General features: G+C 46.2%; 1 protein-coding gene across 3 annotated transcripts in view; it reads left to right on the plus strand.

Moving 5' to 3' along the window:
• The window catches only part of DDR2 (discoidin domain receptor tyrosine kinase 2), a 63061-nt gene that overhangs the window by 18731 nt on the left and 21117 nt on the right, over positions 1-23213 (plus strand). For all 3 annotated transcript variants that reach the window (XM_088673663.1, XM_060276573.2, XM_088673664.1), the window contains 6 exons: positions 4418-4513; positions 11863-11965; positions 13609-13840; positions 15169-15316; positions 18844-18940; positions 21086-21269. In XM_088673663.1, the coding sequence (XP_088529789.1) occupies positions 4432-4513; positions 11863-11965; positions 13609-13840; positions 15169-15316; positions 18844-18940; positions 21086-21269 (846 nt within the window). In that variant the 5' untranslated portion in view covers positions 4418-4431. The remainder of the gene's footprint in view (positions 1-4417; positions 4514-11862; positions 11966-13608; positions 13841-15168; positions 15317-18843; positions 18941-21085; positions 21270-23213) is intronic.

Below are 23213 nucleotides of genomic sequence, written 5' to 3' on the forward strand. Positions count from 1 at the left end.
TGGGCGGGGCTACAGAGCCCAGGTGAAACTGACTCCAGGAAGAAGTTTCATCCTGGGTGCCGCCCCGGGGGAGAGCGCGCGTGTCAGGCCAGGGTCGTTGCAATAGTGGGGCGGGGGTGCCCGGCTCCACTTTGTGGGGGGCAGCACGGTGCCTCCACCGATGGCTGCCCCGCCTGAGTAGGAGGAGGAGGGAGGGAGAGAGGGAGGGAGGGCTGGCCGAGCAGCCGAGAAGCTGTGCGCTCGAGTTGCCTCCGCTTCCCACAGACCCGGCGGGGGTGCGAGCTGAGGTCCGCCCTCCTTTCCCTCCGTCCCTCCCTGGGGGCAAGGCCTGGCTCTGCGGCTTAGAGCCCTTCCGCCTTCTCCGCCTCCTGCTGCGAAGCCCCCTCCCCTTTCCGCGGCCCCTGCTGCTGCTGCCGCCCAAGCAAAAAGCGGTGGTGGCGTCTGCTGCACGCTCTGAGGGCGCACCGACCTGGGAGCTGCTGAGGTGCTGCGCTGCCATGGGCTATTGTTGCAGCCGCCAGGAGCGGCCCATGTGCAGCCCTTGTAGTTGGGGCCAGCGGGGTTGGGCACGCCATCAGGCCGCGGCTGGCAGGAGCAGTAAGTGGCGCCGCCGCTGCCCGCCGGGGCTGGGCTGGGCTGGTTAGGGACGCGGCTCCTGCGCTGCCCTCACGCTGGAGCTCGAGGAGGGGAGGGAGAAACGGAGAGGAAGAGGAAGCCGCTTCCCTGTCTCCATTGCTCCTCCTTTCCCTTCGTGCGGGTCCCTCCCTCCCAGTGGCGTCACTAGCCTTTATATGCGTGATGGACACCCCATCCCCTGGCGGGGTGCCTTCTGATTTGCCGCCCCGGGCAGCCAGAAGGCTAGCGATGCCGCTGCGCCTTGCTGAGCCACTTCAGGCTCTTCTTGCGGGACCCCGACGCGTCTCCAGCTCAGCTGCAGCCACTGTGAAGCAGGACGATTTAGTTATTTATTTATTGCTTCTGGGGGGGAGCTGCCCCCCCTGCCCCATACTGGGTACGGCTATGCAACTGTGGAACGGACTCTCTCGAAGGTGGTGGACTCTCCTTCCTTGGAGTTTTTTAAGCAGAGGTTGTATGGCCATCTGTCATGGATACTTTAGTTGAGATTCCTGCATTGCAGAGGGTTGGACTAGATGACCCTCGGGGTCCCTTTCAACTCTACAATTCAATGATTCTATGATACTATCAAGTTCTAGTTCAACTTCAATTGGGGGTGCATTTATTTCTTATTATGGTAGTTACTTCACTATAAACATAGTTTACTGCCCTTCAACCAATGATTGCCATTAAAAATAAAATAATACAATAAAACCTAAACACAATCAGACAAAAGAATTAAGAGCTTGTGTGATTAAAAGCAGCACATGATTATGCATGACTACTCAAGTAGTTCTAGAAGACTTGCAGCATAAAAAAAATTATGGCCAAAGTTTTTATGGATGATAAAGTTGTGATGGTTGGGGCTGCTAGGAGTTGTAGTCCAAAATGTCTGGAGGGCACCAGGTTGGTGAAGGTTGAGCTTGAGCAATTTCCATCCATCTTCAGGCCCTGACAAATGACCTATGCCAAGAATGTACCAGGGAGAGGCATCCCTATTGGTTTTGCCTGGACCCCTCAGTTACTGTCATAAATACAATATGCTTCTAAATCATTTCATCTGTTCAGGGAAATTACAGACAGGTTGAAATCTCAAGTCGGATTTTTAGTAGGATTTTTATCTCTTGCTTTCCTAGTTCCTAGTTAGTAGGGTTTTCCTAATTCTCTTAAGAGCAAAAGTGGAAAGAAAGCATGTCTGATCCAAAACCCTTGTGGATTTCTAGGACAATTTTCAAATGTGATTATGGCCAGAAATTCCCACTTTGGGGAAGGGTCATAGCTCAGTGACAGAGCACCCAGGGCCGTCTCAAGCACCCCTAGAGCCGGCCCTGAGTTTTGCATGCAAAAGATCCAAGGTTCCATGCAGGGCGGAGGATGCTGTGTGCCTGAAACCCTTGAGTGCCACTGAGCTTGATGGATCCGGTGTCTGACTTGGTATAAGGCAGCTTCCTGGGTTCTTAGCCATAGAAATGGCTTATTTTTCCTCTCAGTTCATGTTAAAGCAGTGTAATAAGTAGGTGCTATATTCTAACAGATATACAGGATATACAGGTGGTCTAAACCACCTAAACATTAGGAAGAACTTTCTGACAGTAAGAGCTGTTCGACAGTGGGACTTGCTGCCAAGGAGTGTGGTGGAGTCTCCTTCTTTGGAAGTCTTTAAGCGGAGGCTTTGACAGCCATCTGTCAGGAATACTTTGATGGTGTTTCCTGCTTGGCAGGGGGTTGGACTGGATGGCCCTTGTGGTCTCTTCCAATTCTATGATTCTAATTTTTTTCTTTAAAAAATTCAGCCCTGGAATATGTGAAACAATTATCATAGTAAAAGAGCACGAACTGAACATGAGCACACTATCTCCTTCTTAGTGGGACATGGGTGGTGCTGTGGTCTAAAGCACTGAGCCTCTTGGGCTTGCCGATCAAAAGGTCAAGGGTTTGAATCCCCATGACGGGCTGAGCTCCCATTGCTCTGTCCCAGCTCCTGCCAGCCTAGCAGTTCGAAAGCATACCGGCACGAGTAGATAAATAGGTACCTCTGAGGTGGCAAAGTAAACAGCGTTTCCATGCGCTCTGGCACTCGTCACAGTGTTCTGTGCACCAGAAGTGGTTTAGTCATGCTGGCCACATGACCCAGAAAAGCTGTCTGCAGACAAACACCAGCTCCCTCGACTTGAAAGTGGAGATGAATGCCGCACCCCATAGTCAAATTTGACTGGACTTAACTGTCCAGCGGTCCTTTACCTTAACAGAGATCAATAAAAATCCAATCATGCAAACTTAATTCTTTATTTAAAGTAATATAAGTTTGCTAAGTTCAAGTTTTTGTGGGAAACGCTCTGGGGCAAATGAAAACACCACTTGGAGAACATGGAGCATTAAAGCCCAGACCTGTGCCTTGACGAAGCCCTAAATCAAACAGAAATAAACTAATCCAAATTCCCCTAAGCTAGGGTTGCCATATTTTGAAGAGGAAAAAAGATGGCGCGGAGCCCCCTTGCCACCCACGGTGTGTGCGCACGCCATACCCTCCAACATTTCTCTGATGAAAATAGGGACATCCTATTCAATAATAGGGACCCAGGTGGCGCTGTGGGTTAAACCACAGAGTCTAGGGCTTGCTGATCTGAAGGTCGGCGGTTCAAATCCCTGCAACGGAGTGAGCTCCCATTGCTCGGTCCCAGCTCCTGCCCACCTAGCAGTTCGAAAGCACATCATAGTGCAAGTAGATAAATAGGGACTGCTCCAGCGGGAAGGTAAACGGCGTTTCTGTGCGCTGCTCTGGTTTGCCAGAAGCAGCTTTGTCATGCTGGCCACATGACCCGGAAGCTGTCTGCGGACAAACGCCGGCTCCCTCGGCCTATAGAGCGAGATGAGCGCCGCAACCCCAGAGTCGTTCGCGACTGGACCTAACGGTCAGGGGTCCCTTTACCTTTACTTTTAACTATGGATCGCTATGATGCCTCTACTCATGAAAAAGAGGTGTGTCCTGGAAAAAGAGGACAAAAGTCCGCCCTTTCTTAAGTGTCCTCTGTCAGATAATCCTTGGAAAAAGCAATGCTCAAGACATTTACATTTGAAAAGGCATTCTGACTCTGCTCTGGCTATGGATAGGAAAATGGCATCTTGGTAAACATTTGGGCTGCGAACATACTCCATTTACTCTGCATGCTGTGCTCTCCCACTGCTGGTTTGGGAAGTGGTATACACACATTAGCCACAACCCATATCTATGGTGTTGCATCTTACAACATACTGCATTTTTATGTGTTTTCCCCCAAACCAGCTTCAATCCGAACTAGGAAAGGACGTAGGTGAGTTTTGATCTGGTAATGTATACACAGCATGCATAATTTAATGTGTTATTCTGCCGTGCAGCATACAGGAAGATACATGTGAGTTAGACTTTTAACTCATCGACCTAAGCTAGCCTTGAACACAATCAAAGTCTTACAGGGCAACCCTCTACATGTTTACTTTGAACTAAAACTCAGGACTTATCCACACTTCTGCTTCTCACGGGCTTTCTAGGCATGGATACGAGTGGTTTTCTGTTTATTTGGCCGCTTTCTCCAGGAAAACCTGTTGAATCGGAGCAAACATAAATCCATAGAAAATGCAATTGCCATTTGCTCAGATTCAGTGGTAGAGAGCGGATTCCCCTGGGGAAAAGCAGTGGGAGAAGTGAAAGTGTGGAGGAGTCCTCATTGTACACTGTTCAATGTGCACTGTTCAATGGGCATACGACTGCAGTCTTAATAATGCATTCTGTGTGTCTCTTGATTTCTTATTTTGCCTGCCATAGGTACAAAACTGAAGATGCTTACTCCTCCCCAGACACTGATAGCTCTGCTGATCCTGCTGGCTATTCCAAGTGCTGTGAAAACTCAGGTCAATCCAGGTAAGTGATGGAAATGCTGCTTCTCAGTATCAGGTCCACAAACTAAGAGATGTAGCCTATCCGGAAGTAAGTCCCATTGCATATAAAACTTCTGAGCAGTATTGTAAATACAGTGGTACCTCTACTTACGAAGAACTCTACTTACGAATGTTTCTATTTACGAATGGAGCTTGGATGCGGTTTAGATAGGATTTTTTCTACTTACGAATTTTTAGATAGGGTTGCTTCTACTTACGAATTTTTTCTCCCAATGCATTCTTATGGGATTCAACTTGCAATTTTTTTCGACTTATGAATGTGCATTCAGAACGCATTAAATTCGTAAGTAGAGGTACCACTGTACAGTTACTGGTGGTCATGAGTTGTACCTTTTGGTGTTAAAGGTAAAGGGACCCCTGACCATTAGGTCCAGTCATGACCGACTCGGGTTGTGGCGCTCATCTCGCGTTATTGGCTGAGGGAGCCGGCGTACAGCTTCCAGGTCATGTGGCCAGCATGACAAAGCCCCTTCTGGCGAACCAGAGCAGCGCACGGAAACGCCGTTTACCTTCCCGCCGGAGCAGTCCCTATTTATCTACTTGCACTTTGATGTGCTTTCGAACTGCTAGGTGGGCAGGAGCTGGGACCGAGCAACGGGAGCTCACCCCGTTGCAGGGAGCCTTTTGATGTTACTAAACACTAAATTGGGCTTATCACAGCTAACAGGTTCCACGTATGGTTCTTGATTAAGCTGCTTGCCCTCAGACCTCCATAAAGGTTAGCTCTCATGGCATACAAAAACACACAAAAAGAAGAAAATTTTACAAAAACAAAAATTCATATTTAATATCCTTATTACTAATCTAATCTGTTGACTTCCTCTCCCTCCTCCCGCTACGCTTCTTTACATATCTAGCTTAGTAAATTCTTAATCTTACATACTTCTAAATTTGCTTAAATATTATCATAATACCATATCTAGTGATTCTAAACAATTAAACTCTTAATCTATTACTTTCGTCTTTATATTAATATCTCTATCTTCTAAGATTGGTTATTCTAAAACCCTTTTGTAATCTGCAACCTCCTTGTATCTCCCTCACTATCATTAAATCAGTCTATGATATGTTTGTTTTCCAGATATCTTTTGAATTTCTTCCAGTCTTCTTCCGCTGCTTCTTCGCTCCGATCCCGGAGTCTCCCCGTCAGCTCAGACAGTTCCATAAATTCTATCAATTTCTTCTGCCATTCATCCACCGTTGGTAGTTCTTCATTTTTCCAATTCTTTGCCAATAATATTCTTGCAGCAGTTGTGGCATACAAAAAGAAAACAATATCTTTCTTGGGAATATCATCCCCTGTGATCCCAAGTAGAAAGGCCTCTGGTTTCTTAACAAATGTGCATTTCAGCACTTTTTTCAATTCATTATAAATCTTTTCCCAGAAGTCTCTCACTTGGGGGCACGTCCACCACATGTGGAAGAAAGTACCTTCCTGCTTCTTACATTTCCAGCACTTATTATCTTTTTTGTGATAAATCTTAGCTAACTTTACCGGAGTCAGATACCATCTGTACATCATTTTCTTTAAATTTTCTTTTAGCACTGTACTAGCGGTAAATTTCATATTGTTCTTCCATAGCCTTTCCCAATCTTCCACCATGATGTTGTGCCCCACATCATTTGCCCATTTTATCATAACACTTTTTGTTTGCTCATCTTTTGTATGCCATTCCAACAATACATTATACATTTTTGACAAATTTTTACTTTTGGAATCTATCAATTCTGATTCTATTTTGGACTTTTGCATTTGAAAACCAACTATTTTATCCATTTTAAACAGTTCATTTATCTGGTGGTATTGAAACCAATCATTTACTTTACTCTTCAACTCCTCATACGGTTTTAATTTTATCTGATCACCTTCTTGCACTAATATATCTACATATCTTAACCAATTTTTTGACATGTTCAATCTTTTTCACGCTTTAGCTTCTGCAGGTGAAATCCATCTGGGTGTTTTGGTTTCTAACAAATTTTTGTACCTATTCCATACTTTGAGAAGAGTTTTCCTGATAATGTGATTTTTAAAACCACTATGTGCTTTAACCTTGCCATACCATAAGTATGCATGCCATCCAAAAATATTATCATGACCTTCCAAGTCGAGTGCATTCTCATTTTCTAAAGTGAACCAATCTCTTAACCAGCAAAAGGCTGCTGCTTCGAAGTATAGCTTCAAATCTGGAAGGGCAAAACCCCCTCTTTCTTTCACGTCTGTTAAAAGTTTATATTTAACTCTAGGGTTTTTCCCTTGCCAGATGGGCAACCTTTTGAGCTTGGTGTGTCGAAATTTGCCAAAAAACCGAGCATAACTCAGGTGGTGTGTCACTTTGAGAAAAAAACCATAATTTCACGATGTTTATAGTTTAAATAACAAAAATGTATAATTGTTTCCCCTTTTAAAAAAAAGGAAAAAGGGGAGGGAAAAATTATTAAAGTATTTTTTTAAAAAAATTAAAATATATATTTAAAAGGGGGGGGGAAATAAGGCAAAACCCAACGGTCTTTCCCAGTGGGATTCTGGGCTCAGGCCTTCCTCCAACAGGTCTGTCGCTGGGGAGGTGGGCTCGAGTTGGGCCTGTGCCTCCTCATGTCCCTCTTCAGCCCACCGCTCCCCTCACTCATCTATGCTTGCACTGCGGCGGGGCAACAGAGAAGGGGTTTCAGCTTACTTGGGTGTCTCTTCGCTCTTCCCGGGATGGCGGCGAGGTGGTGGTGGTGGCAGCAGCAGCGAGGTCGGGGTCGAGGTTCTTCTCCCTCCTCCAAGGGCCCCCCCCTCCCTTGAGGCAGGGGCGACGGGGATGGCAATGGAGCGAGCGGACCCCTGTTCTCCTTTGCCTTGTTTTTTCTTCTTTTCTCCCTCCTCTTTGTGGGGGCGGCGGCAGCGGGGCCGGGGCCTCCTTTTTCCTCCTCCGGCCTCCAGAATGCCTCGAGGCCGCCTGCCGTTTGTGGGGTGGGGGTGGGGTCCAGCAGCTCCCCATTTGCTGCACTGCTGGCCCCCAGTGTCCGGGCGGTGGCGGTATCGGTGGCTCAGGAGCCCGTCTGGCAGCTCCTGCAGCGCTGGTCACTTTCAGGAGCTCCACGGCTCTGTACCGCCTGCCATCTTGCCTCGCCGGAAGTCCACAAGGCCCCCAGAGATGCGGCGGCGGCAGAATGCGGCCGTGTGTCACCGAAAATGGCTATGCATGTCAGTGCTGACACGTGTGTCATAGGTTCGCCATCACTGATAGTCCTTTCAAGGGCAGCTTGTCCCCCAGGGACAGGATTTCAGCTCTTCTTCCTCCTCCTTTATTCCAGCCACCCTTGCTCCCTGGCAGCCTTCCAAATCCCCAGTCTCTGTTCAAACCTCAAGGCAAGGGGGAAGAAGTTCTACTGTATTGTTAAAGGTAAAGGTAAAGGGACCCCTGACCATTAGGTCCAGTCGTGACCGACTCTGGGGTTGCGGCGCTCATCTCGCATTATTGGCCGAGGGAGCCGGCGTATAGCTTCCAGGTCATGTGGCCAGCATGACAAAACCGCTTCTGCCAAACCAGAGCAGCACATGGAAACGCTGTTTACCTTCCCGCTGTAGCGGTTCCTATTTATCTACTTGCATTTTGATGTGCTTTCGAACTGCTAGGTTGGCAGGAGCTGGGACCGACAACAGGAGCTCACCCCGTCACAGGGATTCGAACCGCTGACCTTCTGATCAGCAAGCCCTAGGCTCAGTGGTTTAACCACAGTGCCACCTGGGTCCCCAATTGTATTGTTAATGTCCCTCAATTGCTTCCTATTGTTCCTTGATGACCTTAGCTCAGCCACAGGAATTCCTCTGCAGCTTGGATTCTTCCAAATAAATAAACAAACAAACAAACAAATAAATTTTATTTATAACCTGTCCACCTGGCTGGGTTGCCCCAGCCACTCTGGGTGGCTTCCAACACACACACAAATAATAATAAACCATCAAACATTAATAGCAACAATCAGATCCTATATAAAAAGTCACAATAACTTTAAAATAAACAACTTATATCAAATAAAGCAATATTCAATAATCCCTTAGAAACAATAATCAAACAGTTTACACTTACCAATTACAATAAAGATTTGCTAATCTATAATCAATAACAGCAAATCACAATGCATAAAACACCACAAAACGTACAAAACCATGTAAAACGGTCAATCTGAGAAACAAGGACACACAACTTATAAAATTATTATTAAAAACTACCCCTGAATTCCTCTCTTCCCAGATGCTTCTGCTGTTCTCAAAGTCATGGCCTGGGAAAGGCTTCTGGGGCTGGACTTGGAGGGGGGGGGGCAAGGAAAAGCCATTGCCTGCAGAAAGTCTCTCCCCTCAGTCTCTCTCCCTTCATTTCCCAAATATAGTAATCAAAATGCTAGCATTTATTAATTTCAGGGTTTTGAGGGATCCCCAAACCCTGAAATTAATAACCCTTAAATCTATAACAGCATTTTCTTTTTCCATGTTCTGAATCTACTGAATGCTGGCCAGGGCTGATGAGAGCTTGAGTCTAACAACAACTGGAGGGCCATAGGCCCCCCATTTCTGGTCCAGTATTTTTAAACCACTGTTGGAAGATGTGTCAGCTGTACTGAATGTGTCGGAATATGTTTAGGCTGCATAAGTGATTCAAAAATGCTGCACCTTCCTCATCCCATGTAGTTCAGTTTGCTAAGAAGTAGTTTTCTGGCAGGTAATGGACAGAGCTTTGGGCTGAGGCCAGCGGTCAGACAGTAAACATTGTGGAACAAGCAGCCCTTTGAGAAGCTCTCTTGGCAGCTAAGCATGAAAAATAATGCTCAGGTAGCTCAAGGCCTGCTTGAAGCTTCTTGGCTAGTCTCTTGCAAATCAAAAGCAGCCACACATTGTAGGCGCTGGTAGTTTTCCATTTCCAAACTGGGAAGAAGGTGTTGGGGAAGTGAGCTTGCAGAAGTGTGTTACTGAGTTGCTCCCTCCAGTGCTCAGTCAGGTCAATCTCTGTATTTTACCAACTAAAATGTATATTTAATGTTTAACTATTCAGTTGGGTCTACAAGTCAGGACGTTCTCTAGTCCACATCTTGCCTCTGCCACAAAGGCAACCCAATCTCATCATCTCCCTCTCCCATCTACAATTTGGGCTAATACTGGTGAAGTATATTACAGAACTATTGAAAATAATGTGTGAGAAGTTACTTGGATATTGCAAAGTCTGTGTAAAAGCCTAATATTATAATTACTTCTAGATTGCAAACATATTGGTAGGGGCATGGGCGTACCCAGCGTGCGGCGGGGGGGGCAGCTCCCCCACCCCAGAAGCAAATAATAATAATTAAATCGCCCTGCTTAACGGTGGCTGCAGCTGAGCTGGAGATGCGTCGGGGTCCCGCAAGAAGAGCCTGAAGTGGCTCAGCAAGGCTCAGCGGCGTCGCTAGCCTTCTGGCTGCCCGCGGCAGCAAATCAGAAGGCACCCCACCGGGGGGCGGGGCGTTCGTCGTGCGCATAAAGGCTAGCGACGCCGCTGGGAGGAAGGGACCTGCACGAAGGGAAAGGAGAAGCAATGGAGACAGGGAAGCGGCTTCCTCCTCCTCTCCGTTTCTCCTTCCCCTCCTCGAGCTCCAGTGTGAGGGCGGCGCGGGAACCGCGTCCCTAACCAGCCCAGCCCGGCACCGGTGGCGGCGCCACTTACTGCAGGAGGCGGAGAAGGCGGAGGGGCTCTAAGCCGCAGAACCAGGCCTTGCCCCCGGGGAGGGACGGAAGGAAGGGTGGGTGGACCTCAGCTCACGCCCCCACCGGGCCTGTGGGAAGCGGAGGCAACTCGAGCGCACAGCTGCTCGGCTGCTCGGCCAGCCCTCCCTCTCTCCCTCTCTCCTCCTCCTCCTACTCAGGCGGGGCAGCCGTCAGTGGACGTGGCGAGGGGGTGCCGCGCTGCCCCCCACAAAGTGGAGCCCGCCCCCCTATTGTGATGCCCCTGGCTGCACATGCGCGCTCTCCCCCGGGGCAGCGCCCAGGATGAAACTTCTTCCCGGAGTCAGTTTTCACCTGGGCTCCGTAGCCCCGCCCACGTGTTTGCCCCCTGATGGCAAACAGTCTTTCTCGCAGATCTTCCTCTGGAAGGCTCCTAGGGCTTTAAAGTGCTTCGAGGAAGATAGAGCTATATATAGCTTTTATCTGGTCATTAATGCTGCTTAGAATCATAGAATTGTAGATCTGAAGGGACCCTGAGGGTCATCTAGTATAAACCCCTGCAATGCAGGAATCTCAACTAAAGCATCCATGGTTCTTTCCTAATATTAAGGAACGCACGTTCAAAATCTCTGACAAGTGGCATTATGCACCAGCTAAACTTCACATTATATAAACTAGTACTCATAATCATAATGCTAAATAGATTAGAAAGATTAGAAAAACAGTATTCTATCTTATGCTGGAGTCATTGTGGTATTGTGGTAAAAATGTGGGTTCATGGGGGGAATAGATAGATAGATAGATAGACATATAGATAGACAGATAGATAGTGTGTGGAAATTAGTAAAATAACTGGCTTGATCCTTAGATCCACAGCACAGGCTAAACACCCTCTCCAGCAAGTGAGAGCTCCCAGCAGAGTTTAAAAAACACAACCATGTAGCACAGTGAAGCATGAAGAGTATAGGTTGTTAGACTCTTTATATATTCTGTTTAGTCCACTTACAGAGCTCCCCCTCTCTACTCCTCTCTATCCCTCTCGCAAAGAACAAACCACACTGTTAGTAAGTTTAAATGCTTTACTTACAGTCTCCAAAGGTCAGACTCATGCACTATTCTACGCAGCAGCATGTCCAAAATATGTTTTTCTGCTTCATCCTTTTTATTTTCCATTCTATTTCTTGGATTATTGTCATTGAATATTGTGTTTGTAACATCTTTATTGTTTGTTTTACTGAATCTTTTCCAGGTTTTTTTTAACCAACTCTTTTTCTTTTTTAATCAATTCTTCCAATACCTGTTTTTTTGTTGTCTCTAAACCTTTTCTCTCTAAACCTGAAAGCAGCCCTGTTTAGGGAAGCTTTAATGTTTAACAGACCATTGTATTTTAATATTTTGTTAGAAGCCGCCCAGAGTGGCTGGGGAAACCTAGCCAGATGGGTGGGGTATAAATATTATTATTATTATTATTATTATTATTATTATTATTATTATTATTATTATTATGTGAGCATTTTGTTGGATTAAAAAAACCTGTCATTACCGCTTTACTGACATCCCAAACCTCTCTCTCTCTCTCTCTCTCTCTCTCTCTCTCTCTCTCTCTCTCTCTCTCTCTCTCTGTGCAGCTGTCTGCCGCTACCCCTTGGGCATGTCAGGCGGGCACATCCCGGATGAGGACATTACTGCTTCTAGTCAATGGTCTGAATCCACAGCAGCTAAGTATGGAAGGTAAGAGCGAGATGAACCTGGGTCTCTCACAAACCAAGACATATGAGCCTGGGACCCTCAGTTCACATACCCCAGTCGTTCCCATGCCTCACTGCCTGCGCTTTTGCTACTCCAAAAGTGACTGCACCCTCCTAGGCTACGTTGTCCGAGGTCAGCAAAAAAGGGAAAGCTGACTCCATCCTCAGAAGAGCCCCTGGTCTACTGTTGGCACCATTATTGTACCAGGGCTCAGCCCCAGAACCTGATTACAGTGCTAAGGTTCAGACATTGAATATTACCAGCAGTAACAGAGCAGAATGAACAGGTGTTGCTGGGTTGTTCGTGGTGTCCTTTGCTTATCACCGATGTACCCAACTGTGGCTCATGAGATGGTTTGCTGGATGCTGCCCACATCCACTGCTGAGCACCACCGAATGGGGCATGTGGGGTGGTGGAGAATGCATGAGGGCTTTTAATTCAACACTGTGTGGGTGCACAGCTACTGAATGACTGGCAGGGCCCAGTGCCAGCAGAGGCCATGATGTTAACCATCCCTGATGGCAAAGCCGGCCAAAGACATTTGGGCACCTGAGGCAAACCACAAAATGGCACCTGCTTTACATCAGGGGAAAGGGAGAGGTGAAGATCTACATGTGCTATGTTCCTTGGAGGCCAGATCTGCTGCCTTTATGGATCCTACCACCCGAGGCATTCGCTTCAACTTGCCTCATTTAGTTACTATGGTCTATCACCACTGATACATCACCACCATGAATACGCATAAGCAGGCCCGTCCTAGCCATAGAGGCTAGTGGCGCGGAGAACCATGGCACCGGGCGCTGGAGGGCGCTGGAAGGGCGCTGGAAGGGCGCCAAGTGAGCGCAGGGTTCCGGCGATCTGGCCAGGACTGCGTTCCTTCTCCGAGGACTCCGTGCTGCGCCTCCTTCTCGTTTCCCCAGCACTGGGTTCCGCTCAGTCGAGCTTCGTCGCCAGCGCGCGCACAGCGCCCAAGCAGCTCTTGCTGGTCCCGTGGTGCGCGCGCTGGTGGTGAAGCTTGACTGAGCGGAACCCAGCGCTGGGGAAATGAGAAGGAGGCGCAGCGTGGAGTCCTTGGAGGTGGCCTCCCGCTGCTGCCGCGGTCCGCTTGGCACTCCCGGGCCCTTGGAGAGGCTCTGGAGGGGGGCGCTGGAGGGACCTAGCACCAGGGCGCTGGATGGGCTTAAGACGGCCCTTGTTTTGCCTCCCCCGAGTTCTTTCATGTGAGAGGGGGGAAACCATTATCACTATCCAAATTCTGTCCACCTGTCATAGCCAGCTTCCAGCCTATCCCTTTTTCCCAGTCAGGGCTGCCATTCTCTTGTCCTCCATTCCATCCCTGAACCCAGCTTCTCCAGTCCTGGCTCTGCCCTGTTGCCACCCAGGTGGCACATCTATAGTGGTAAGTAGGGAAGGCACAGGTGCTGAGGTGGTGAGAGTAGGAAGCTGAATGGGAATGGAGAAACTGGACTAGTGGCTGAGAGGGCCAGAGCCAGATAAGGGAGTCACAGGAAGGGGATGAATGAAAGAATGAGGTAGAACCACCATGGGAAGTGAAAGGCCAAGATGGGCATTGACCACAAATGAGTGGGTGACACTAGTCAGGTCCACTTTCTGCTTTTCTCCAGGCTAGGCTCAGAAGAAGGAGATGGTGCATGGTGCCCTGAGATCCCTGTGGAACCAGATGACCTCAAGGAGTTCCTGGAGATTGATTTACATGCTCTGCACTTCATCACCCTGGTAGGGACGCAAGGCCGCCATGCAGGAGGTCACGGCAATGAATTTGCACCAATGTACAAAATTAATTACAGCCGGGACGGCACCCGCTGGATATCTTGGCGGAACAGGCATGGAAAGCAGGTAAAGCAGTAGGGAGGGGATGAAATAATAATAATAATAATAATAATAATAATAATAATAATCGTTGTTGTTGATTATAGAAAGTCTGTGGCAAATAAAAAACAACAGCACAGCCAGGGTTTAGCCACACTTCTCTTTTGCCCCGCTCTTCCAGGCACAGGTATGTGCTTCAAAGCTCTGTGTTTGGAGCAAACAGCAATTCGTAGGTCGAAAAATTCGTAAGTCGAAAAGCGCCACCGGAAACGCGATTTCCCCTAGGAATGCATTGGAAACGGAAAAATTCGTAAGTCGAAGCAACCCCATCTAAAAATTCTAAAAACCCTATCTAAAACCACCGTGGTTTCCATTCAGATGTCGAGAAATTTGTAAGTGTTTGCCCCACTCGTAAGTCAAAAAATTCGGTTGTCGAGTCATTCGTAAGTCGAGGTACCACTGTAGTGCTATTTGCTCTGACTGAGCTTTAAAGAGTGGGTTTTTTGAAGGAAAAGCTCCAGAGCTGGCCATATGGCTGTGCTCGGACACAGACTTTTGAAGTGTGGCTCATGCTTGGAAAGAGCAGAGGAAAGGTAAGTGTGGATATGCCCTCAGTAATGCTGTAGTAAGTTCTGAAGCCCAGGAGCTCATGTTGACGACCCCATAAAGATTCCAAAAATGCAGGCAACTTTGTTGAATTATACACATACATACAGACGTGTGTATGCATGCCTCAAAGTGCACCAGCACATAAAAAAGGTAAAGGTGAAGGACCCCTGAAGTCCAGTCAAAGGCGGCTATGGGGTTGTGGCGCTCATCTTGATTTCAGGTCGAGGGAGCTGGTGTTTGTCCACAGACAGCTTTCCAGGTCATATGGCCAGCATGACTCAACTGCTACTGGTGCAATGGAACACTGCGATGGAAACCAGAGTGCACGGAAACACCGTTTACCTTCCCGCCACATTTTGGTGCTCAGAACTAAGTCAAGGACCAAAGAATTCCCTGAACTCGACAAGATTTCAGCAGAATCTTTATGTTACCATGAACCCATGTTTTGGGTGAAGATGCAGAACGTACATAAATTGCCAATGTTCTCTAGGAGTTGGAGAGGCTATGCTACTAAAGAGCAAAATATGCAACCATTTTAAACACCTGATTAAACTTATAGCAGAATTGAGTTGACCTAAATAGAAAAATCTCATTAAATACTCAGTTGCTAGAGGGCACCATCAGAATAATAGCTATGCAAATTTCAAGGAGAACTGTGGTACAATTACCGTGGCTGCAACACTTCTCTGTCTACCTGCCGCCCAGCAGCCTTGTTCTTGGTCATTTTATGTCCTTTCCCCCCTCAGGTGCTTGATGGGAACACCAATCCATACGATATTGTCCTCAAGGACTTGGAGCCACCCATCATTGGCCGATTCATCCGCTTTATTCCTGTGACTGACCATTCCACAAATGTCTGTCTCAGGGTGGAGCTGTATGGTTGTGTCTGGCTAGGTAAGTACAGCAATTCATTGGAACGATGACCTATCAGGGTGACTTACACTGTAGGCAAATACAATTTTTGTAGAGCGGTGAGGCTATTCTGGAAGCTTCACCACTGTGTTCCATCCAGATATACCTTTTTTGTCCAAAGTTGAGCTCTTGTGGGAAGCGGGGGCAGTAGTTCTGCAAGGTTGAAACAGAAGCTAACCGTGCATAGTGTTGATTGGCCAGCCTCTGTGATGTCAACAAGGATTCTGCTCCCCCCCCCTTTCGGAAATAAAACAACTAATGAACAGGTCAATCAATGTGATGCTTTAAAGGAAAAATAGCATATTTGGCTAACCCTCCATACAATGGCAGTGATCTAGACAAATGTGTACATACCGTGTTTCTCCAAAAATAAGCCATACCCAGAAAATAAGCCATAACCCCCAAAATAAGCCATATTCCGAAAATAAGCCATAGTGATAGACAGTTTAACCTTGTAGGTTAAACTGTACCATACTTAATTTTAAAAAATAAGACATCCCCTGAAAATAAGCCACCGTGGTTTTTTTGAGGAAAAATAAATATAAGACGGTGTCTTATTTTTGGAGAAACACGGTAGTTAGTGTCTGCACCCAACTGTTCTGGGTTTTTTCCTTTGCAACAGATGCATCCCATCCACAACATGGACAAATGGCTTGCCAGATATACATTGAACTCAATGCAGGGCATACAGAATCTAAAAATATTAAATAATAACACCCAATCTAAAATCATAACAACCATACTTCACTTGATGGCATGGGGAGAGATACCTGTGCATCTGAAATAAAACTATATGAAATAAAATCCTACCATTCTGAATTGAAATGATCAGGATCTTCCTTTCCATTAGAGACCCATGACTTAAGCTTTTTTAATGCAATAACTAAATTCCAGAGATTATTTTTACCATAAGGATATAGACACATATTTAAGTGACTGTCACTGCTGTGCTATAGAGATGCTGCCAGCTCAAAAGTTCCTTTTGGCAAAACATCTTCATGGTATCTGTCTACACATTTACAGTAGTAGGAATAACTGTGGAGAAATTTGAATATGTGTTTTAATAATCTTTAATCTCTCCTAATAAATTTCATCCCAGAATAAAGCAATTCCTACCAGATATGGAGGGGAAAGCCCCTTTAGTTCCACAACCAGTTTCTTAGATTAAAAAAACAGTTTCGAAACTGAGCTGCTGAGATGCAAACTTGCAGAAAAACTCTCATTCACAGCTGTACTTAGCTGGATTATGGCTGTTCTTGGTCACAGATTGTGGTCATTTTTGTTCACATTACTCTGAAATGAGAGCAGCAAAGAGGAAACTAGAGAGGGAAAGTGGGGGCAAGTGTGGAACTGGTCAAGGAAAAATGTCTCAACTGGCAGCATATTCCTTTGCACAGTGATACGTCTAATTTACTTATGTGTATCACTTTCAAATGTATAATGTTTCCTGGAACTTTAAAAATTCATAGAAATCCAGTGGTTTAGAAAAGTGTGCAGTGAAGTGCAGAAGAGGACAATTTAAGTGACAGAAAGCAAAATCTGCTGTTTCCAAACTGATTGAAGATTTAATGCTTGAAGGAAAAAAGCATTCAGTTTAATTTAAAGGGCTAGAATGGGTAACTTTATGTATTTATTTTTGTTCTTAATTTCATTTACTACATTTTAATTGTATCATAATACTTGATTAGAACTACTTATTAATATTGTTATAGCTATGAAATAGGAAAGCAAAGATAGCATTGTCTTAATAATGATAAATACAGCATTTCTAAAGCTCATCTGAGCGTTTGAAGTGCTTGGTATCCATTATTTTGCAATCTGTAAAGCAACCCTGTAAAGTAGGTCAGTATTTTTTCCTGTACAAGTTGGGGTGTGTGTGGAATTACAGAGAGCGAATACACAACCACCCCTCAATAGCACACAGAAAGATGCCACCCCAATCTCTGAGCAGTGAGAGATTCCAGGGGTTCCAGGGGTTTACTCAGAGTTCATGTTTGCTTTTGGAAATGAGGAACAGGGGAGATTATGGGGTCTTCAGGACATATGGTTTGCGTGTTAAGACGCAGCGCCTCTTCCAGAGCCGGGAGAAGGGATGGACGGGAGCCCCTTCCTCCGCCCCTCCTCCCAGCTTCCATCTTTCCTTCCATCCTTCCTTCCTTCCTTCCTTCTCTCTCTCTCCCCTTCCTTCCTTCCTTCCTTCCTTCCTTCCTTCCTTCCTTCCTTCCTTCCTTCCTTCCTTCCTTCCCTCTCTCTTCCTCTCTCCTTCTCCCCCCCTCTCTCTTTCTCACCCCTTCCTGCCTTGTCTCTCTATCTTTCCCTCTCTCACCCCTTCCTTCCTTCTCTCTCTTCCCTCCCCCCTCCTTCCCCCCTCTCTCTCCCTTCCTTCCTTGTCTCTCTATCTTTCCCTCTCTCACCCCTTCCTTCCTTCCTTCCTTCCTTCCTTCCTTCCTTCCTTCCTTCCTTCCTTCCTTCCTTCCTTCCTTCCTTCCTTCCTTCCTTCCTTCCTCCCCTCCCTTCCCTTCCCTTCCCTTCCCTTCCCTTCCCTTCCCTCCCTTCCTCCCTCCTTCCTCTCTTCCTCTCTCTCTGTACCCCCCCTCTCTCACCCCTTCCTTCTTCTGAGCCGTTGAAGGCTCGCTAGAAAAGAATATTTTCTTCTTCTTTTCCTCCTCTAAAAACTAGGTACGTCTTATGATCAGGTGTGTCTTATGGAGCAAAAAAATACAGGATATGGACTAGATATTTATAACTTATTTTGAGGTGTAGGGGTATATTAACTGTAGTTCCTGATCAGGCTTACTGATTGAGCTCTGTTTCAAACTTTTATGCAAATAAGGAGCTAGGAACTTTATCAGGGGTAAAGAAATATGTGCCAATTTTTGTGTCATGAGGTCCTATTTTCAACCCCTTTCCCAGACTACACTGTTAGAAACTCTGCCCTTTTTGCAGCTTAAAGGCACCACACAGGAGCAATTAATTAGGATCACAGGAAGTACTTTCTTTAAATTAATTAATCTCTGCAGTATTATCTTGTTTTAGCTTCAAAGAGGTCAGAATCCTTAGAACATAAGAGTACCTGAACTGCAGGAAGGTGTGGTTCAGAAGAGGGCTGGAGTTTATTGAGCAATTATTCTGATTTGTTTGCAGAAAAGTGTTGCCCCACACTTTCAAGGGCATTTCCCCATCATTTTCCTTCCCACAAAAACTCATTTTTTAAAAAAACAACAACTCTACACCACTTAGATTTTTGAAATATTACATGGTGAGTAAGTGCTTTTTTAAAAGCAATTTTGTTGCTCAAGAGTGCCAAATCCACTAACTGCACAACCTAAATTTGCAAGTGTGTGAATGATTCCACTTGGAAGCAGTCTAGACCTCAGCCAGTCTTTCTTCCCATTTAGCTTAGTCTGTTCCCAGCCTCCAAGCTCTCTGTGTTTGTGAACTTCTCTCCAGATCTACGTTCTCACTAGCAGCAGCAGTGCAAGAGTAACCCCTGTCTCATCCCTTTACAGATGGGCTGGTTTCATACAGTGCTCCTGCAGGGCAGCAGTTGGCTCTACCTGGTGGCACCGTGATTTACCTGAATGATTCAATCTATGATGGGTACAGGTGAGTTCCTGAGTTCATGATGGGTGGAAGGGAGAGAGGAAAGCCATAGCTTTCGTTTTTACTTACCTTTTCCCGGTGGTCCCCCGTATCACTTCGTCTCCCATTTTTCTCCGTTATTTTCTCCTGCCGGCAGCCATTTTTTTCCTTTCCAATTTGACCTTCTATGGGCACCAAAAATGGCCACCACCGGCTTCAAAAGTCGCATCTACGCATGTCCGGAAGTGCATAGATGCGACTTCCGGTGTCGGCGGTGGCCATTTTTGGTGCCCATAGATGGGCGGAGCGACACCGGAAGTTGTGTCGACGCACTTCCTGGCATGCGTACAAGCGACTTTCGAAGCTGGCGGCAGCCATTTTGGGTGCCCATAGAAGGGCAAAGCGACACGGCTGCCGGTCCCGGATTCTGCAGTCTTGGAAGGTACTTGGAAGGTAAGGAGGAAAGCCTTCAGCCAAGTTAATATTTCAGAGTGAAGGAAGCAGGCAATCTCATTGATTTAAGAAACATAACAATAGTTTCAAATTTAAAGATAAATTGTGAAGAGTAACCAGTGCCTTTTTTCTAGAAAAATAGGTGCTGGTACTCACCATCAAGTTGTTACAGTAAGTGTCACACTTTTTAACAAACAAACAAAAAAGAGGTTCCCTTGAGTACCCCCTGGGGAAAAACCGAGCACAGGGTATAACTCTTTTTAAAATAATTTTCGGTGCTCCATCCAGTTTCTTCCTTGTGGTGTACTTTATAGTTTAAAGTGCATGTGTGCATCCAGTGGAACAACCGGCCCCCAAGTTTTGTATCCAACCTAAACCAGTGCCACAAACTAAGTCAAAGGTGATTCTTTTCCAAGAATCTGCTCTATTTTCCTGCTATTTGGGGATTTGAACATGAGAACAACTCTGTTGCATCAGACCAGTGGCCCATTTAGTCCCGCATCCTTTTCTCACAGTGCTCAACCATTCAAATAGCCCTCAGAAGGTTGTCAGTAATAAAATGAGATAAAATCTATAACTTTTCTGCCAGCCACCTCTTTCTGTACCTTTATACTTTCTCATGGTCACATGACAACCCAGCCAGATGGGCAGGGTATGTATGTATGTATGTATGTATGTATGTATGTATGTATGTATAAACAAACAAACAAAATTATAATTATCCTCATCTTCCAAGTTCAACCAGAGACATGGAATTGATGCAAATTTTTCATGTGATAAATTCCTTGTGTGATGTCTACCCATCACATTTTTGTGGAGCAAATGACCTTTCTGCAAAATTAATTGCTTCATTAGCTTTTACTATGGTATTTGAACAGGTAAACAGCAAAGCAAGTTATCACATGGAAATGGCCCAGCAACGACACCATAGCTCAGGGGTAGCCAACACAGTGCTCCCCAGATGGCCAGCATGACCAGGGATGATGGAAGTTGCAGTAGTCCATGACAGCTGGAGAGCACCAAGTTAGCTACCCCTACTGCAACTAGATTTCTAGAGAACTACAAGATTCCTTCCTTGTGTAACCTGGGACTTTTGGAACTTCCTGACAGCCTCTCTGTGCCTCTTCCTGACAGTGTCTCACAAAAAACTCTCATGATGATTTTGGGATCATCAGGGCATGTACAAAAAGGGGCTCTTTACATTGCATCACATGAGAGGAATTTAGTGTATCAAAAACTAACGTGAGAATTTGCCTATCCCCGGGCTAAATTGGACTTTCAACTGAGTTTCCAGCTGCCAATTCCACAATTTATCCATCCATTAAATGGTACAGGAGATCACCATCTGTATCCTTTGCCCTCCTGTTTGAGCCAGGACAATCTTGCTCAGGGGTCAGCAAACTTTTTCAGCAGGGGGGCGGTCCACTGTCCCTCAGATCTTGTGGGGGGCCGGACTATATTTTGAAACAAAATTATGAACGAATTCCTATGCCCCACAAATAACCCAGAGATGCATTTTAAATAAAATGACATATTCTACTCATGTAAAAACACGCTGATTCCCGGACCATCCGCGGGCCGGATTTAGAAGGCGATTGGGCCGCATCCGGCCCCCGGGCCTTAGTTTGGGGCCCCTGATCTTACTGATATTTAGAAGGAAAAGGTTGGGATTAACTGTGTTCTTACCCCTCCCCCTCTCTTTTCACCTGCCACTAGCATGACGGAAGGACTAGGCCAGCTGACAGATGGGGTTTCAGGCCTGGATGATTTCAGCCAAACCCACGAATACCATGTATGGCCTGGTTATGACTATGTTGGCTGGCGCAATGAGAGCACTGCCAATGGCTATGTAGAAATTGTCTTCGAATTTGACCGGATCAGAAACTTCACCACCATGAAGGTTAGTTGCTAAATTCAATGCGAGCTCCCATGTTTTCTTCAGACTTGGCAGCAGAGTGAAATTTAGAGAAGATGTGTAGGGATCCTTTTCCTGCTGCCCAACCCCACATTTCAAACCTCAGTTCGGAAGGCTCCAGCTGGTGCAAAAAGGTTCAGCTTGACTGTTGACCGGGGTAGACCAGTGCTAACAGATAACTTGGATGCTCAAAAGCTTGCACTGCAGGACCAAGTTCAAGACTCTTATATTACTTTACAAGGCCCTTATCTGCTTGGGTCCAGATACCTCAAGAATCACCTAGTCTCTTATATCCCACCCCAATCACTGAAGTCTTGAGGGACCCAATTTTATGGGACTCACTTCCCACTCAGAGGTGTTGAGCTTCCATCACCTACCAAAACCTTTTTTATTCCAGTTGAAGTCTGATTTTATAGTTTTAACCTATTTCTATCTTTTCTATATTGAATTTCTGAGACTGTGGTAGTTAAGTGATACATAAATGGTTTAAACAAACAAACAAACAAACAAACAAACAAACAAATAAACTTTTGGCCTACACACTTGAGTAACCATGATTATAAACAATTACACGTGGGCCTTTGTTCTAAATATGTGTGCCAAAGTCCAAATTCCCTGACCTGTGTTGATGGCAGCCATTTTGAAATCTGACAGGGAACATCTGGTTGCCAGGGAAGAGTACAGGCCCTCCAAAACTGAGACGCCATCTTCTGGGGCTGCAATCCTGTGCAAGTCATGTTACCCGTACAAGTTCTTAGCTCCCCCCCCCCAGCACTTGTTGGGGGCATGGTGTTTTGGGGCGCCACACAAGATTTCTGCCCTGAAAAAAGGGCTTTTTCGGGGTGAGAGTGTACCAAAATCGTGTGAGCTCACAGTGGCCATTTTGGCTGCTGTCCTCTCTCAAGAAAAAACAGGGTGTCCTGTTTTTTTCTGGGACAGTTGGTGTGTATAAGAGTGGCACTGGCTAAGGATAAACAGGTGTTATATTTTGTACCTTATGCAGAAAATTCAAATGTTATCTTTCCTTTCCACTAACTGATATGGGACACAATCCACTGATACCTTATTCTACTGAAATGGATGAGAGCTTGGGTCGATTAAGTGCAATGGTTTCAAGCTGCATCCCATTCATTCCAGAGGGGCCTGTGCAGGAGAAATCAGGAGAGAAGGGCCTGGCTTTGCCTAGCACCTCAAGGGTGCAACCTGATGGATAGAATGGGTGGAGCAAGCGGCAAAGCAGTCAAGAAGAAAATAGTATGTGTGCGCGCACACACTGCGATTCTGGACCTCAGTCCTGAAGTGCTTCTCCTTCCCCAGAGACCCGAAGAAGAAGGCTAAAATTCTGAAATTTTGCCATATGCTAAGATCTGGCAACCAAAGGTGTCAGGACAAGAGCCCAGAAGAAAATTCTGTAATAGCACAACCAATGAATTGCTGAAGGAGGCATCTTATAGCTTGAATACTCAAAGGGAAGCTGCCCTGAGTTCATTGAAGCTTACTCCCAAATATATGTCCATAGGAGCGGAAGCTTAATATGGCTGCCTTGCGTACACTTGCAGTGGGAGAGTATTATTACTTATTTATTTCATAACATTGATATAATACTTGATTGCTTCCCCTGTTAGTTTTCTATGTTTCGCTCTATTGTTTAATGTAAGAGAGAGGGCTTGCAGAGAGCAGCCCACTCTGCTCACTTCCATCAGATGGGAGAGCAGCAGCAAGTCTGGGGGTTCAAATCAGGAACAGGAAGGGTTAAGACGGGTCCAGGGCTCTGCAGAGTCCTGGTGGCTCAGCTCCAGGTTGGTAGCAGGGAAGCAGGGGAGGAGCTAGCTTCAGCAGGGGCTGGAAAGGAGGGAGGAGAGAGAACGGCACCTCAGGAGCCTGGTTTGGGACCACGGAGGACCCATAGAGCAAGGAGGAGGGGCGTTT

The sequence above is a fragment of the Zootoca vivipara genome, chromosome 7, assembly GCF_965207765.1.
Source record: "Zootoca vivipara chromosome 7, rZooViv2.hap1.1, whole genome shotgun sequence".
In the NCBI taxonomy this organism is placed as follows: domain Eukaryota; kingdom Metazoa; phylum Chordata; class Lepidosauria; order Squamata; family Lacertidae; genus Zootoca; species Zootoca vivipara.